This window comes from Cinclus cinclus, chromosome 5 (genome assembly GCF_963662255.1).
Source record: "Cinclus cinclus chromosome 5, bCinCin1.1, whole genome shotgun sequence".
NCBI lineage: Eukaryota > Metazoa > Chordata > Aves > Passeriformes > Cinclidae > Cinclus > Cinclus cinclus.
Genome location: NC_085050.1, coordinates 9,338,347 through 9,353,429, shown reverse-complemented (window position 1 = coordinate 9,353,429; position 15,083 = coordinate 9,338,347). Strand labels below are relative to the sequence as shown.

The following is a 15,083-nucleotide window of genomic DNA, read 5'->3' as shown; positions in this document are numbered from 1 at the left end:
CTACCTCTGTCTGGGAGATGAATGATGATGGTACTTCTGTTATAGATCCTTTGACCTTAAGGTTTTCCCTTTCTAAAGTGCCTTCCAGGTATAAATAGCCAAGTCAGACATTAGCTGGGGACTATTGATCATCCCTGTGACAATTCAGATGGCACAGTGCTCAGAACATCAGGCACAGCCTGCATGCTGTGTACACAGTCCCAGAGCCAGCAGCAAAGGACAGTTTCTGAGGTGGGAAGGAAGAGAAACCTGCTAATTACAGGTCGCTGTAGTAACATAAAATGGATCCTGCCACTCCCAGAGCTGAGGTGCTGCAGATTAGTTGATCTACAGCACTGATCTTGCATCTAAGCACTATTACAGTTTGCATTCTGATTGTCTGCAATTCATTACACAAATCAATTACAGTTAAGAGCTGCCACTGGTCAGCGTGTCTGGAAACAGCACCAATTTACACGTTAGCTATCTCGCAATGCCCAAGTGCACAGTTTTGGCTGATAAGAACATCCCAGCCTTGCACAAGATGGGATGTAAAATATCAAATAAACACAACAAGGGGTAGATGGTTTCCAGGGCCAGGCTCTAACATAATAAAAGCCATATGACATAAATCTTCATTGACTTTGGAAAGAAAATGTACAAAGAACTGTTGTGCCTCCCACCATACTGAAGAGATGTATATAAATAGACAATTTCTTTTTACACATTAATTTTCTTCCCAAACTAAAACTTAACAACATCTTTATAGTATCTAATCATATGTACAAATACTAATATTAATAATACCAAGTAGAAGAGAAGGTCCTGGAGAGACCTTAGAGCACCTTCCAGTACCTAAAGGGAGCTACAAGACAGCTGGACAGGGGCTTCTGACAAGAGCAGACAAAGGGTAATGGCTATAAACTGAAGGAAGGTAGATTTAGATTAGATATAAGACATTTTTCACTCTGACAGCGATGATAACACTGGAACAGGTTGCCCAGAGAAACTGTAGATGTCCCATCCCTGGAAATGTCAAGGCCAGGTTGGATGGCAGGGGTTGGAACGAGTTGACCTTTACATCCCTTCCAACCCAAATCATTCTGTGATTCTGTGCTGATGAAGATTCTCCTAGGAAGGGAAGTATGCAGTGCTGTGCTAATGCTGACATTGGTGAAAATGTCTCTAAACTAGACATACCCTAAAGTGTCTAAGTCTGTGGAACTATTTGCATATTAGTGAGATTAAGGAAAACTGAAAAAATTTCAGTGCTGTGCCATACTCAGTGAAAGTAAATGCTAGAAAATGTAATTCACACATGAATCAGAACATTTTATTCAATGCAACTTGAAATGAATTAGGAATTTATTTAATTTCACTTTGATTACAATCTCACTGGCTCCCGTTTTTCCAACCCACTATTTGGGGGGTATTTATGCATTGATTCAATATTATTCAGTAAAGTTCAACCACCACTTTTTACTCAAATTATACCCCTTCTTAAGTAGCATTTAAGAATGAAGAGAGAGTTTATGTTAAATTCTGAACCAGCTAAAAAAATAGGGAATACATCTCAACAGAAAATTGCACATAACTTCTTGGCTGTTCTTTCAACTCTGTGAAAGGAGCTACATGGCTCTTAGATTTCATGAGTTAAAAAAACTGTACAGAATTAATTGTGAAAACAGTTACTACAGATTTGGAATAAGACGTAAGTCCTATTGGAAGAACTGAAAATCAGTGGAATTTTTAAAATGAGTTTTCAGCTGGAAGGATAAAAATCTTAAAAGTATTATTGTATGAGTACTATCACAGGGATTTCCAAGTCTGGATAAGCAACAAATTAACTTTCATTAACATAGAATAAGAACCCTCATGGAGACAAGACACAAGTACAGAGCATTTTGCCTACAAAAAGATCAATCAAATTTTTGGTCCCAAACAACTACATACACTGTCAGAAAGTCTGTGGTCTGCTTTGATTTTTATATCAAGCAGGTAACATGGGGGGGGGAGGGGAAATGTATATTTCCCAGAAAATCATAGGCTACGTTTTAGAAATAGAAAGCAGAATAAACACTGTTATTTTCTGGTTTGTTGTTTTCTCACTTTGCAGACAAGATGGATACAACACAGAGTCTATCTTCTCATGCAGACAGAGGTACAGTAAAGCATTACACTGTGTCAGCAGTAGTGAAGGAAAATACCTGACAAGGCCACTGGAAAGCGACTCCAGCAAAAGGTCCAAAACAGTAATGTTTTTCTCAAGTGCAATTTTAGTCTTGCAAGGAATCAGAAATTACGATATGAACAAGTTTTGAAAACAGTACAGCTAATTTTCATTTACATTTGCATGTAATATAAAAAAATTATCCTTAGCATTTCAAATATTTTTTCCAATTTCACTGCACTGATTACAGCAACACAGCTTGTTCCCTTTTGCCCTTTCTATTTAATAAATTTGTCTTGAAATGTTGTCAAAGAACAGCAAATGCAAAAATACCTTTTTTTTTATTTCCAATGAGACTTTCTCTGCAGGATCAAGTGAACCAACTCTTGCCAGAGAAGACAAGGAGAAAAGCCATATATGGCTACAGTAGAGAAATACACTACACTATACAAATTCCTTTATTCCATTAAGGAAGCCTTTTTAAATTGTTTCAATTAATTTCAAAGCTTCAGAGAAATGATCTTCCAATGGTTAACAAAGAGTGGACATCCTTTAAAACATTAAAGACATGTTACAACCAAAACAAACCAGCTTATATGCAATAAAGAAGAGTTTACTTAGAAGTACTCCAGAAGTGCAAAAGCTCTATGCTGGGATTTTACAAATATGAAATTACTTACCCCCTTTTCAAAAAGGATCACACTTAAGAAAGTTCATCCTCAACAAAAGTACCAATACAGTTTACAACTTAGAAGCTAGAGCATTTCTTTAAAAGCAAATAAGGTATGCAAAGAACAATAAAACAGAGAATTAGATTTTATCTATCATCCAATTACACAGAAGTCTACCAGCTCTGCCTCTATTATTATGAATGAAGAAGCCTAGTTAAAATAAAAACGTGCATACATAAATGTACCATCAAAAAATATTGCACAAATAAACCAATGAAAGTAAGTGAACACAATCCTGCAATATTTTCACTGGCACAGTTCCCAAAGCAGCCACAGAGTTCTGCACCACCTTGGATTTACATCTTGTAACATATCACATAATTTACCACATATTATGTTGCTTAATGTGGAAAACGGATTATTTTTCATTATAAAAGTAAAGACAAGTTAAAGCTTACCTCCATCAGAAACAGTTGCTGACTGCAATAAAAAAAAAAAAGAAAAATGTGTTACTGAACTTTCATGGCAAGTATCAGAAATCTTTGAGCTTCACTTAATATTTGCAGCGCTAGCTACTTTTATCATCTTGTAAGTAACAGATAATATTAGAGAGGAACATCTAAAGAAGCCAGCTGTTATTTCTCACAGTTGTTTTTTCCCCAGCATGAAATTCATCCCAGGCCTTTCAACCACTGCTGTCCAGGGATTTGATCCCATTAATATTTACTGGAAGAAGCTGTGGTAACCACACTGCTCCCAAAAGTCCCTCTTAGATGGGCAGAGACTATCAGCTGGTACTTGTGACAAGGTAGATACCTAAAACTCACCTGCAGAGACTGCAAAACAATATGAATCAAAACAATACCTCATGCACTTTAATTTGCTGTAGTATTTGGAGGTATGTGGCATTAAGATGAAAATTCAGTGTTTTGCCAATCAGGTGACTCTAAAAACTTTCCCTGTGACTTCTGACTGTCACAGAAACAAAAGGACCTTCAGAGTGCTTGCAATAAGCTAGAACTTAATTTCCAGGAAGTAAGAGCTCCTCACCACCTCTACCTATATTGTACATCAGATTTTCAAGGACAACTAGTATTCTAGTGAAATGATGAAGTTTATGTGCTTATCTACCCTAAACTTCTCAACTTTGATTGTAAATGACCTCAGGGCATCTAACACCTCATTAAATCCAAGTACTGACCACTTCCCAAATAAGTGCTCCAATGCTTGAACCTGGACACTCAGCTGAGTGAAGTCTGGAGGACAAATGATTTTTAGATTTAAGTTTGCATTGATTTTCTTATGACTAATAGAAAGCATTTTTATTTTAGTTTGGCCAATCTTTTCTTGGTCATTGAAAGTGCCCTTTAGGAAACCTTTCAAATAGTTAAAAAATACTCTGTTCATTTGTACTATTCATTATAAAGCTAGGAAAGAATTCCCTACAGTATCCACAACTTCTTCATGGTCAGAAACACACAGAAGAGGAAAAGCATAAATATAGACACAAATCAAGCTAACAGCTACCTCTTCATAGTTTGTATTTTTCAGCCTTGGCAAAAAACACTCCCACTTTTCTTCAAAATCCACAAAAACCTTTAGTATTATCTTATTCTTTCTTTTTCTCTTTCCCTGCAGGCTCTCACACTGCTGTTAACAGTCTCTGAAGAACTTGCTACAAACTGTTGTGGCCTCACCATTCCCATCACCAGGAGAGGATCTGATCTGGTCTTTGACACAAGTATTCTGGGACTTTCAAAGCCTAAATTAACCTCTACTGACATCATTCCCCTGGTGCTAGTTCAGATAAACACAAATACACTTCTCATGAAAAAGATTTTAAAAATGGAAAAACACTGACACTTCTTGCTTCAATACATAAATGCTTCTGGATCTGTGAGGGATAATAACAGTGAAAAGTATATCCAAGCATCTCCCTTTAGTAGCTTTGTTTCAGGTATCAAAAACATAGTTCTGGTTACAATCCTTCAGTGGGGCTTAGGACATTTCTTCTACTGTGCACATAAGTCTAGTGATCATGTTATGCATTCAGAAGCCATAATTTAATGTTTGTAATTTAGAAAATTTAATTTGCATTACTGAAATCTGGTTTATAAATGTGATTCTAATTCTAATTTCTTCGTCACATCACTGTACAGTACAGTTAATGAATAAACAACTTCAATGTCATTTCTCAAAGAACGAAGAAAAGGATGACTCAAAGTAAAGTAATAGTATCAGTTTACATATTAGACAGAAAAAAAATCAAATTACTTTCAAAATATCTATATTTTAGGAATGGTCATTTACTTTGCCAGCTTTCATTAACCTAGATTCAAACACCAAGTACAATTTCCCATGGTTTTGCAAGGTATGAAGAAAAACTAATAGGATTTTCATGACAGCAGAAAGAATATTCATACTTCTTCTGTCAAAACCTAAGAAGTTAACAATTATAAAATATAATTTTAAAGGGAAAATGGTGCAATTTCATAGAAAAGCTCAGTCATTAATGGACACTGAGAGTTTTATCTCAATCCATTTAGCATAAGTTAATGCAGTGAACTTTCTACACACCACGGGTTGGTTTTTCATGTTTATTTTAAATGCTTGTCTACTGCATGTTGCATTACATGTACCAGCAACTTAATATCTCTCCAAGCAAGGCCTTAGTAATTTTTATGTTAGAACATTTAGGACAGCACCTATAGGAGAAATACATTTTACATTACAAAGTCACTAAATATACCTATTGTGTTCCAAGCATTATCCACTTATTCCTACAGATTAAGAATAAAATATATTTTAAGAACATTTCTTTCAATTTATCTGTGCAACTAAATCCACCTAATTCAATAAAACCTAGAAACTAAAGCTTGTAATTACTGTGTAAGAATTCACAGTAATATGTTCAAAATACATTTGTGAGTACTTAGAAATCTCAGTATAAACCTGCCAGAGAATGCATGCAGTCCACATTCAGACAAAGAAGTTTCTCTTCTAAACCGTTCAGCTGAAACTTGTCTAGATTTGTCTTTGAAAGGTATAAGTTGCAAGACCAGATTTTTTTAAATACTATGATGATCTCATTTAAAAAATACACTTTATGTTGGGGGCTGTTTTTCATTCTTCAGCACTCATGTTTCCCACCACTGGAGGCTCTTCAGGTCAAATTTTGATCTACTACACATAAAAAGTCTGATTATTTGATGAAATTTAACACTACACACACATTAAGAACCACCTATTGAAAAACATATGTACCAGAAAGCTATAAAATTGAACAGCTCCTGTGGGCAGCCATTTCTGAAAGAGGAAGAAGGACAGGGCACAACTCTGTGCCAGTTAGGAGTAATGTGAAGATTTTTAAAATAGTATTTAAGCATTTAATTCCAAATGACAGAACGCATATGTTGTGAATGTACATATGAGCTAGCATCCAGAGATAAAATCCAATTGTATGAAAACATCAGATCTTTCTCTAGCAGACAAGAACTGAAATTGGTTCTTCAAATTACCCCAGTTACCAAACTGCTTTAGGAAAAAGCCCATATATGCCAGGTATATGCCAAGATTCTGATGGTGACAAATTAGCAAAATTTTAAAATAAATCTAATTTAGGAAAGCTAAAATGCCTTGCATTATATCTCTTCATGGGAGCTCTGCTTGCTCATCCAGCTGGATTAGCAGCTGAGTTACACAGACACCAACACACACCCCACAAAATCAGGGGATGCAACTCTGCTCTGGTGACTTCATGGCGGGGTCTTGATCTCTGTGATCTGAGAGAGAAGCTCCGTGCCAGGGCCAGCAAGCTGAAGAGTGACTTCCCAGTTACCATACAGCACAAAAGATGCTCTAGGTCTCTCTAAACTGGCAAATGCTTCAGCATATATTTGATAGCATAAAGTTCTGAATAAGAGAAAACATATTGCATTTCCCTTTCCATCATCTCTCTTTGCTAGGTGGAAAAACCAGAAGGGTCCATGAGCTTTTGATGTTGTGTTCAGGATCTGCTAGCAACAAATCTAAAATAGTTTAAGCTTACAATAATTATCAGGGAGAAAGCTACTTTGTAAGTAGTTTTTTCCAGAAGCAGACAACATTGTACCTTGCACCAACAACAAGGTACAAAGGGAGAGAGGGCATAGAGGAGAATAATTCATAAGGCTGAAAGTTCATAAGGTTGGAACAGGCTGTATCATTTAGCTTCCATGGACTCTAACCTGCTAGATGTGTGCAGCTCTGCATGAAGCTTGTCTGGTGACATCTTTCAGGTGACAGAAACTCTTACCCACTTATCCATCTTACATGTTCCATTTTACATGGATAAGGTTCCAGAGAAGTGCCCAATTCTGCCGTAACAACATCATGCAGAAAACAAAAAAATACTATACTGAGCAAATAAATCCATGTGTACAACTACCCAGGCAGCAAAACATTAGAAAGTCCTTTTTCTCCACCTCAAGATTTGTCACTCAAGTCGAAGTCATGCTCAAATACTGAAGTAGAACAAAGGGAAAGAGGGGGATACTGGCAGAGGTGACACACATTGGGAAATGCCAGGCCTTAGCAATAAAATGGAGCAACATGAAATCATCTGTGCCATTACAGTGGGGGTGAGTGCCTTCCTGAGTCAAAAAAGACATCTCTGTTTCCCACTCCTCCTGAGACACAGAGGGCAAAACCTGTAAGGAGAGTGAAGATGTATTTCTCTCTCCTATTCTAACAATGACAGAACCACAGACTGAACAGAAACATCTTTTCTTTTCCTGGGCATTCAGAAAGATTCAGAATAAAAGGGATTAAAAATGACCTCTCTGTTGCCTTTCCAAAGCACACTGTCCTGCAATACAGGCATCAACTTCTTGCTGCATCCAAAGAATTCTCTGAGTGCTGCAAAGACCTGTTACTTACCCAGTACAACATCACTTTACACACTATTTTATAAAGTCCCTGTAAATAAGCCTTTCAGGTTAGAACAGCACACCTAGTCCACCAACCTTCTAAACAAATTTTCTCACATGGTTTCAGTATAGAGGATAACGCTAGGAAATCTGTTGGCTTCTGAAGATTTACAGGCTGAATACAAAAAGCCAACTTTCAAACATTCTGTCACTTATCTCAGGGAAAGCCTATCACTCAGCTGACTGTCTGCTAGCATCTACCTTTGTTCAAACTATTCCTTAAATCACCTGGAGCAACTTCTCCTTTTGCCAAGGTATTAATTACGAGCAGATCCCAAGGTCTTCAGTCACATTATTCCAGGATTTACATGATATATATGTATTTTTAAACATATTGCAGCATCAACATAGTTTATGCCATGAACTCCAGTGGTCCCTGGGAGGGGAGGGAAATTATTTCTCAAAATATGGTATACACAGTTCTAACATTTTAAATAAAAAAATAAAGCCATATTACTCATCAATTATTGCTGGTTTTTTCTTCGAATACATAATCTCAAATGTACTTCTCACCTAAAAAGTAGCATAATGTTACAAGCTTTTTATCCCCATTTCAAAATATTATTGCAATAATTTCATGATTTAGAATTCTTTGAGAAGAGTGCCCCTTCAGAACGCCACTTAAAGGAGGATTATTACACAATTTCACTTTTCAATTCTCTACCACCAAATTGCATTTATAACAGTTAATACAAAAGCATTCTATACGTAAGAGTTCTAAAGAAAAACATACTGTACAACTACTGTACAATAACTTCACTGAATACATTCAGTATAATTTTGTCAAATATTTGAATCTATAAAAGTCACATATGAAGAATAAATGATGTGACATTTGGAATTCTTTTAAGAAATAAATGTTCAACATTTCACCCCAAACAAAACCAATACTGTCACATACAAAAACAGTGCCTTAAGTGCCAAATCCATCCCTAAAATTATTTTTATAAAGATATATACAGTCTTACCTAAAGACATAATATTGATATAATGGTACAGAAAGCATAGACAAAATATATTGCACATAATTAAATAATAGCTACACATTATAAACATATTGGCTTTTTAGCTTGATACATATTTGGCATAGTTCATAGATACATATCAGAATCTCAGTGTTAGTTGGTATAACAAAATTACTTTTCTCTGAGAATAAAACCCAATGTTTGCATTTACAAAGGAATTTCAACTCAAATACTTCAAAGTAAAAAAGCTTAAAGGCTAAGCAAAAAGCATTCTGAAGCTGATACCATTCTTCTCTAATTTCTTGCCAGCAACAATAGCCCATTCTAATTTCTCACTGCAACAATGCCTTGCTTTAGCTAAATATAATTCATATCACTTACCCGCTCCTCGTAAGAAACAGCAGTTATTTTTCCTAGCAGTACTCTTCCTAAATTCATCTTCACTTAATATGGAAAAAGCATTTCCTTAACACGTCGGCTTCTCAAAGATTAAACTAAAAAATTCAATGCTGCTCCATGCCTGTACATGCCAGTAAAGTTTAAAGGCATTTCGTATGAAGTTCTATTTTACTCCCTTTATGTTACCAATAGCAACAGGCCAATGCAGGAAGCTGTGGTTCGTCAGGGATTCAGATTAGATCTCAATTATCTCTCACCAGAAAAGCTCCATCATTTTATATAAATCATGCTGATTGTATTTGAGAATGTTTCCTATAACAAATCAGCAAAATAAAATGACGCTGAACCGTATGGCATTCCTGTAATCAATAAAACAGATTTCCAAGACAGTTTCCAAAAAAAACACCAGTTAATCACCCTAACATTAGTTAGAGAAACATTGACATAGTAAATCACTATTTTCAGAGGTTTATATAATGCAAGCCAGAACAAAATAGGACCTCAAACAGTCCATTCTGCTCAACTTTTCAGTGGTTAACACTATAAACTGCACATAAAAATCCCCAATACAAGGAGACTTGGCACATTTCATTAAACCTAGGAGTAGCCTCTTGTCACTAAAGACAAAATTCTTCTTTGAGAACCCAACTGCTATTCTGCCCTTCCTCCCTCACCAGCTGAACCTGTGCTCAGCTGATGTCAAACAGTTCTGTGCACAGAGCCTCAGGAACAGAGAGCAAAATAGGCTCCTTGTAATGAAAGAGGGAAGTGCAAGTCACTTGCCTGTGACAGCGGTGTCTTCAAGAGACTCTATATGGAAAGTACAGCATTTCAGGAAGTTTGTGCTGTCCACAATACTGACAGTACCTAAATCACTCACTGCTGTTATTTTTAAAGCAATCAGAGCATAATTTTCTGCCAAAAATAAACACCAGAATTGCAATCCGGGAGTGATTATTGGGCATTTTTATGCCAGTGGGATGTCCTTAAGCCCTAGGTGGACATGCTAGTAGTCATTTAGGAAAGAGGAACTTTCTGCCTTGTGCAGTGCAGCATTTGGAACCCCCACAACCATACAGTTCCTAGGTCGAGCCCCTAATATCCAAACAACCCTGTGAAGAAGGTAAATGTTACTTGGAACTTATAGAGAGAGAAAATGAGGAAAGAGAAGAGCCTTTACTCAATATTTCATGGTGAGACTGACCTGCTCCAGCCAGTATGTAAATGCCTGCACATCTTCCCATTTTGCATTTAGGATGAAGAAACTTGGTTAACAGAAAAACTCAGTCTTCTCAATTTAATTTAGAGTGACCAGGGAAGAAATTGAATTCATTTGCAGATGAAGCCTATGCCAACTAGAATTTTAGAGGCATAAACCAATTGCTGTGATGGACAGTTAATTTTTTGATTGATTACTTGTTTGTTTAGGCACACCACTGCATTCTGAATGCTCCTTCAAGCATTTAATACTGTGACAAAATGCAGTGGAAACAAATGGGTGGGTCAACAGGAAGAAATGTGTTTTAAAAATTACAAATTACACCCTCCATTATTCTAGGATTTCAGAAGTGAGTGCCCTATGGTACTTGCACAGAAGAACAATTTTACTGCGTGTGGATAAGTATTCAAAATGTGCAACTTTATAAAGAAAAAAAATGCCAGATCTGTTTAAATTCTGCATTTTGTTTGACACTAAACCAAGTGGGATGCAGAATGTATTTTCATTGTCAATACTTTAATCAAATAGCAACAATATTACAAATAATCAGGTGCATAATAATCCTTACAATGGATGAGTAAAAATCACAAATGGATCAGAAATGCTTGAAGAACTTTTCTGTGAACACTCCTTTGGGATAACACAAAACAGGATTTTAATCAACAGCACTTACACTTAATACTCAACCTAAATCCTCTAGGATTCACCAAGAAAGATTAAAAGTACTTGTACAATTTTAACAGGTGAGAATGCTATCCATAAGAAGGAATAAGAGAAAAAAAATAACCCCACATTACAACAGCAGGAGACGAGACCAGCAGCTCACTGGAGGAGCTGCAGTGAACATTCCTGGGAACACTGTGGGTGGGCAATGTTTTACACATCCTAGGCACTCACACTGAGCACTGTAAACCTAATAATCCCTTCGTTTAAACAGACAGTAAGAATTGTTGATTTTGTTTCACTGAACTAAGCATTACACATCCACATTTTTTCCATGCAGCGACTCTACAACACTGAAAAATAAGCTCTAACAATTAGCCAGCAGCAGTTAATGATCATGGCTATGAAGTGTCATGTGGCACTGAAAGCCCTTTAAAAAATTCATATCCCTCTACATTTTCACAGCTTATTTCAGCAGCTACAGATATAAAATCTTGTGATTTTGTGTAGCATATTTGTAAATCAGGCAGGCAACTCAGAGGTCAAAGGTCAAAAGCAGAAGGAATGCTAATTTGCAAAGCTATTAATGGAAAGTGTTAAAATATGGTACAACAGATTTAAAAGCCTTATTCAGATACACCAGAGATGACATTTGTAAACCCACATCCATCTGCTTAGGAGCTAAACTGTGGGAAGGGGTAGCGACCCCAGATAAGGTTGATCTGTTTTTCTCTCCTACCCTCCCTCCGCTTCCTGCTCATATTTGCTTTTGTACATTTGTTTTCAGAGCAGAAGAAGCTGAAGAGAAAGACAGAATGACAGGGAGCCTGGAAAAGTTTTAACTTGTCAGAAGATTAATAGGATTTATTATACCCCTGACTCCTAAAAGAAGAAAACACACACAAAAACCACCAGGCAACCAGAAAGAGGCAATCCCCTGGACCAGCTCCTCGTCACACAGAGTCCTAAACTAAATGAGGCATTGGCAAAATGCACCACCAAAAATCTTAAATCTCACAAAGTACTGATGTTTTTAATGTCATAATAAATTAACAACTACTTGCATGACAGCCACATGTTAAGAATATGATTTAGCTCACTGACCCCAGTTACTGAAATAAAAAGCAGGCGCATCAAAAACTCTACACATAAATTAAGAAAACTCTGCCATAAAAGAAAATTATTTTCCCCCTCATTCTCCAAATTTTCTGTAATCTGTCTAAATATATTTTTGTCAATAATTTGTCAGCTACTCAACAATAAACAGACCCCATATGTGCTACTGATGAGAAGAGGAAAGATTCTCTCGTTTACAGCACTGTGGATTCCCTCTATGACTAAGAGTCCTTTCTATTCTAATGCAATATTAACAAAAAATATTTTGAAGCCAAACTAGCTGGACCTTGCTGGTGTATAAATAACTGAAGTACAAGCTGCCCTGTCAGACACTGAGACTTCCCCTACAGTAAGTCCCGAGAAGCAAAGGGAACGATGCAAACAACTGTTCCGAGTGCCCTCTGCTGTCTGTGACACTGCTCAGACTTGTGTGCACGTTTTCAAGTCCTCAATTCGAGGTTTGCCATCCAGAAACCCCCTCTAAAAAAACATATCTGGTTCTATGAGCCATATTGTAAAGTTTGAAAAATAATTCCACAGGAGTGCAAAATGAAAATTTAAAAAATACACTTTTGCAAAAATGTTTGTGATTAATTCCTGGTTTTATTTTCTCTTTCTGTTGATCAACATCTTAAGACAACTGAATTCTCTCTGCTAACAAAAACATGCAGAAACAGAATAACTTGCACATCCAGATGGAAGGTAACTTGCAGTCCAACAGCAAACAAAAATTAAACTGCATATTAAAGAGGATATGATTAAGTGACGGATCACTGAAACACATTTAGTCACTTCTGAATTTCCTGCTACTGATGTAGCCCCTAAAAATTAAAAGATTTTGAGGAAATCAATGTCAAAGTAAAAACTCATATAATTTCTTCCCATGCTTTGCAATTATTTATTTCCCTCCTGATTTTAAAATATAAAAATGTTGCTGCCATACTCTTAGCACTTAAGACAATTTTATTCTGAGATATACAGACATAAATATCATAATGACTATAATGTCAAAATTTGATAATACAGCTAGGACGCTTACTTGCAAAATAAGTCTTTTCTGAGCAAGAAGAAGCCAAAACTGGTCTAAGTCTCTCCACCTCAGAAATGTATTCTATAAATACTTTTCATTTATTTTCAGTTATTTTAATAACTCACACCATCTGGATTTTGCTTTATTGGCTAAAAATTCAGCTGGAAGAAAAAAAAGCCCTTTAGCTGCACAACTTTTTCAAAAAGCACAGTAACAATTAAAAGGCAACATATCTGTAACAATACTTTTGCTTTACAGAAACGTGCAAGTATAATAAAAATTAGGTAAGGGTTTATAAAAAACAGAAATATCTGTATATCTACTACATTCATTTTAAAAACAATACAATGCTGCAACAGAATTTTAAACGTAACTATAAAAATGGTGCATTCTTAATTTTATAATAGAGTTTATAGAGAGTCAACTTAAATACTCATACTTACGAACTTTGTCTCTTTAAAACCTCATTGAATCCTTAGAAGCATAATTTATCAAGATTTCTTAGCTTGGAAGACTACTCATTAAACCACATTCCTGTTTTCTGCTCACTTTAGACAAACAAAACTTTATACTTACAGACACTTGACTATCAGTAAAAGTTTTCTCCATGTATAGATGGTTTAATATCTCATTGTTAAGAAGCAGTCCTTCAACTTTATTACTACGCTCTTTCTGAACACATATTTACTTCTTCCAGAGTCCAGTAGAAAAATGAGGCTTCTCTGTCTGCTGTCCTATCAACACCTCTCCAGTTCTCCTCCCTCCCCAGCACATTCCCCGCCCTCAGTACTGGTTCTGTATCTTCCCATCAAAAGGAACAGGCAGCTCTCAAAATGGTGTTTAGGCAGGTCCTGTGTAACAATAAAGCCTCTGTAAAGACAACAGCCCTGCTGAGGAATCTGCTAATGTAAAATACATTCACTGAGGGCCTACAGGACTCTGTCGTAAAGGTTTGTCCAAACTTGTTTAAGCATTGAGTCAACATCGCTTTCTCATCCAAAGTATTCCCTTTTTTAATATATTCCCCTTTGATGAGCATATTACCTGAATGAACCGAGTCACCAATCTCTACTAAAAATAATTAAAATATAACCTAAAAATACTTTTTAAAAACTACTGTTTAAACACGTAAGACTCACAGCAAACTTCTTGCCGTTTCTGGCATGTATGTACGTGTCTGGGTGTGATTACAATCACATGTAAGCATATTGTGCAACCTATCTCATCCTACCAAAACTCTCCGTGTTCTTGTGAGTAAGCAGAGCACTGGCATTTACGAGGATCATGTTCCAAACGAAACATTACTCTCATAATTTTAAATACCACACCTACTCCTCAGACAGACCCGCAATATCTGTGCATTTTCAGAAAAAAACCTCATGCACTTTCTGCCCAAAGAAATAATCTTTAATTATCATCCTTCAGCAGTTCCTTTGTCCAGAGGGAAGTTGCAGGTGGGCTTTTTACCGTATTTTTTTAAGTTTTAGAAGTACTAGTGAAATGTTTTAATGATTTAATAGTGAATAAAAAAAAATGGTAGTAAGTAAATAGAAAGCATCTAGGAAAAGTTTTTGCTGACTTCTTTTTCTTAAGTTTCACTGGAGAGATAAATGCATGAGGACAGTGAAAATTAGGTGGTACAAACTCCTACTCAAAATCCCAGCAATTTAAGCATGAGAGAGGATCAGAAACAATTTGCAGATGCTATCAGTTTGTGCTGTACATATTGTGTGATTGTGCCCTACAAATACCAACCCAGTTCACTCAATAAGCCTTATTCCCCAACATCAACCGGGTCTCATCACAGAGCAAAAATCCCTCCTTAGTTATTATTTTGTCACGTGACGTGACAAGAAGACATTCCAGGTAACAGGAAAAGCAGCGAGGGAGGGCAGGGATGGAGA

The 15,083-nt window shown here is 36.3% G+C and overlaps 1 protein-coding gene across 3 annotated transcripts in view; it reads right to left on the bottom strand.

The window, feature by feature from the left end:
- RGS12 (regulator of G protein signaling 12) overlaps positions 1–15,083 on the bottom strand; it is a 78,708-nt gene that overhangs the window by 39,868 nt on the left and 23,757 nt on the right. For all 3 annotated transcript variants that reach the window (XM_062493343.1, XM_062493344.1, XM_062493345.1), the window contains exon 3: positions 3,279–3,300. In XM_062493343.1, the coding sequence (XP_062349327.1) occupies positions 3,279–3,300 (22 nt within the window). The remainder of the gene's footprint in view (positions 1–3,278; positions 3,301–15,083) is intronic.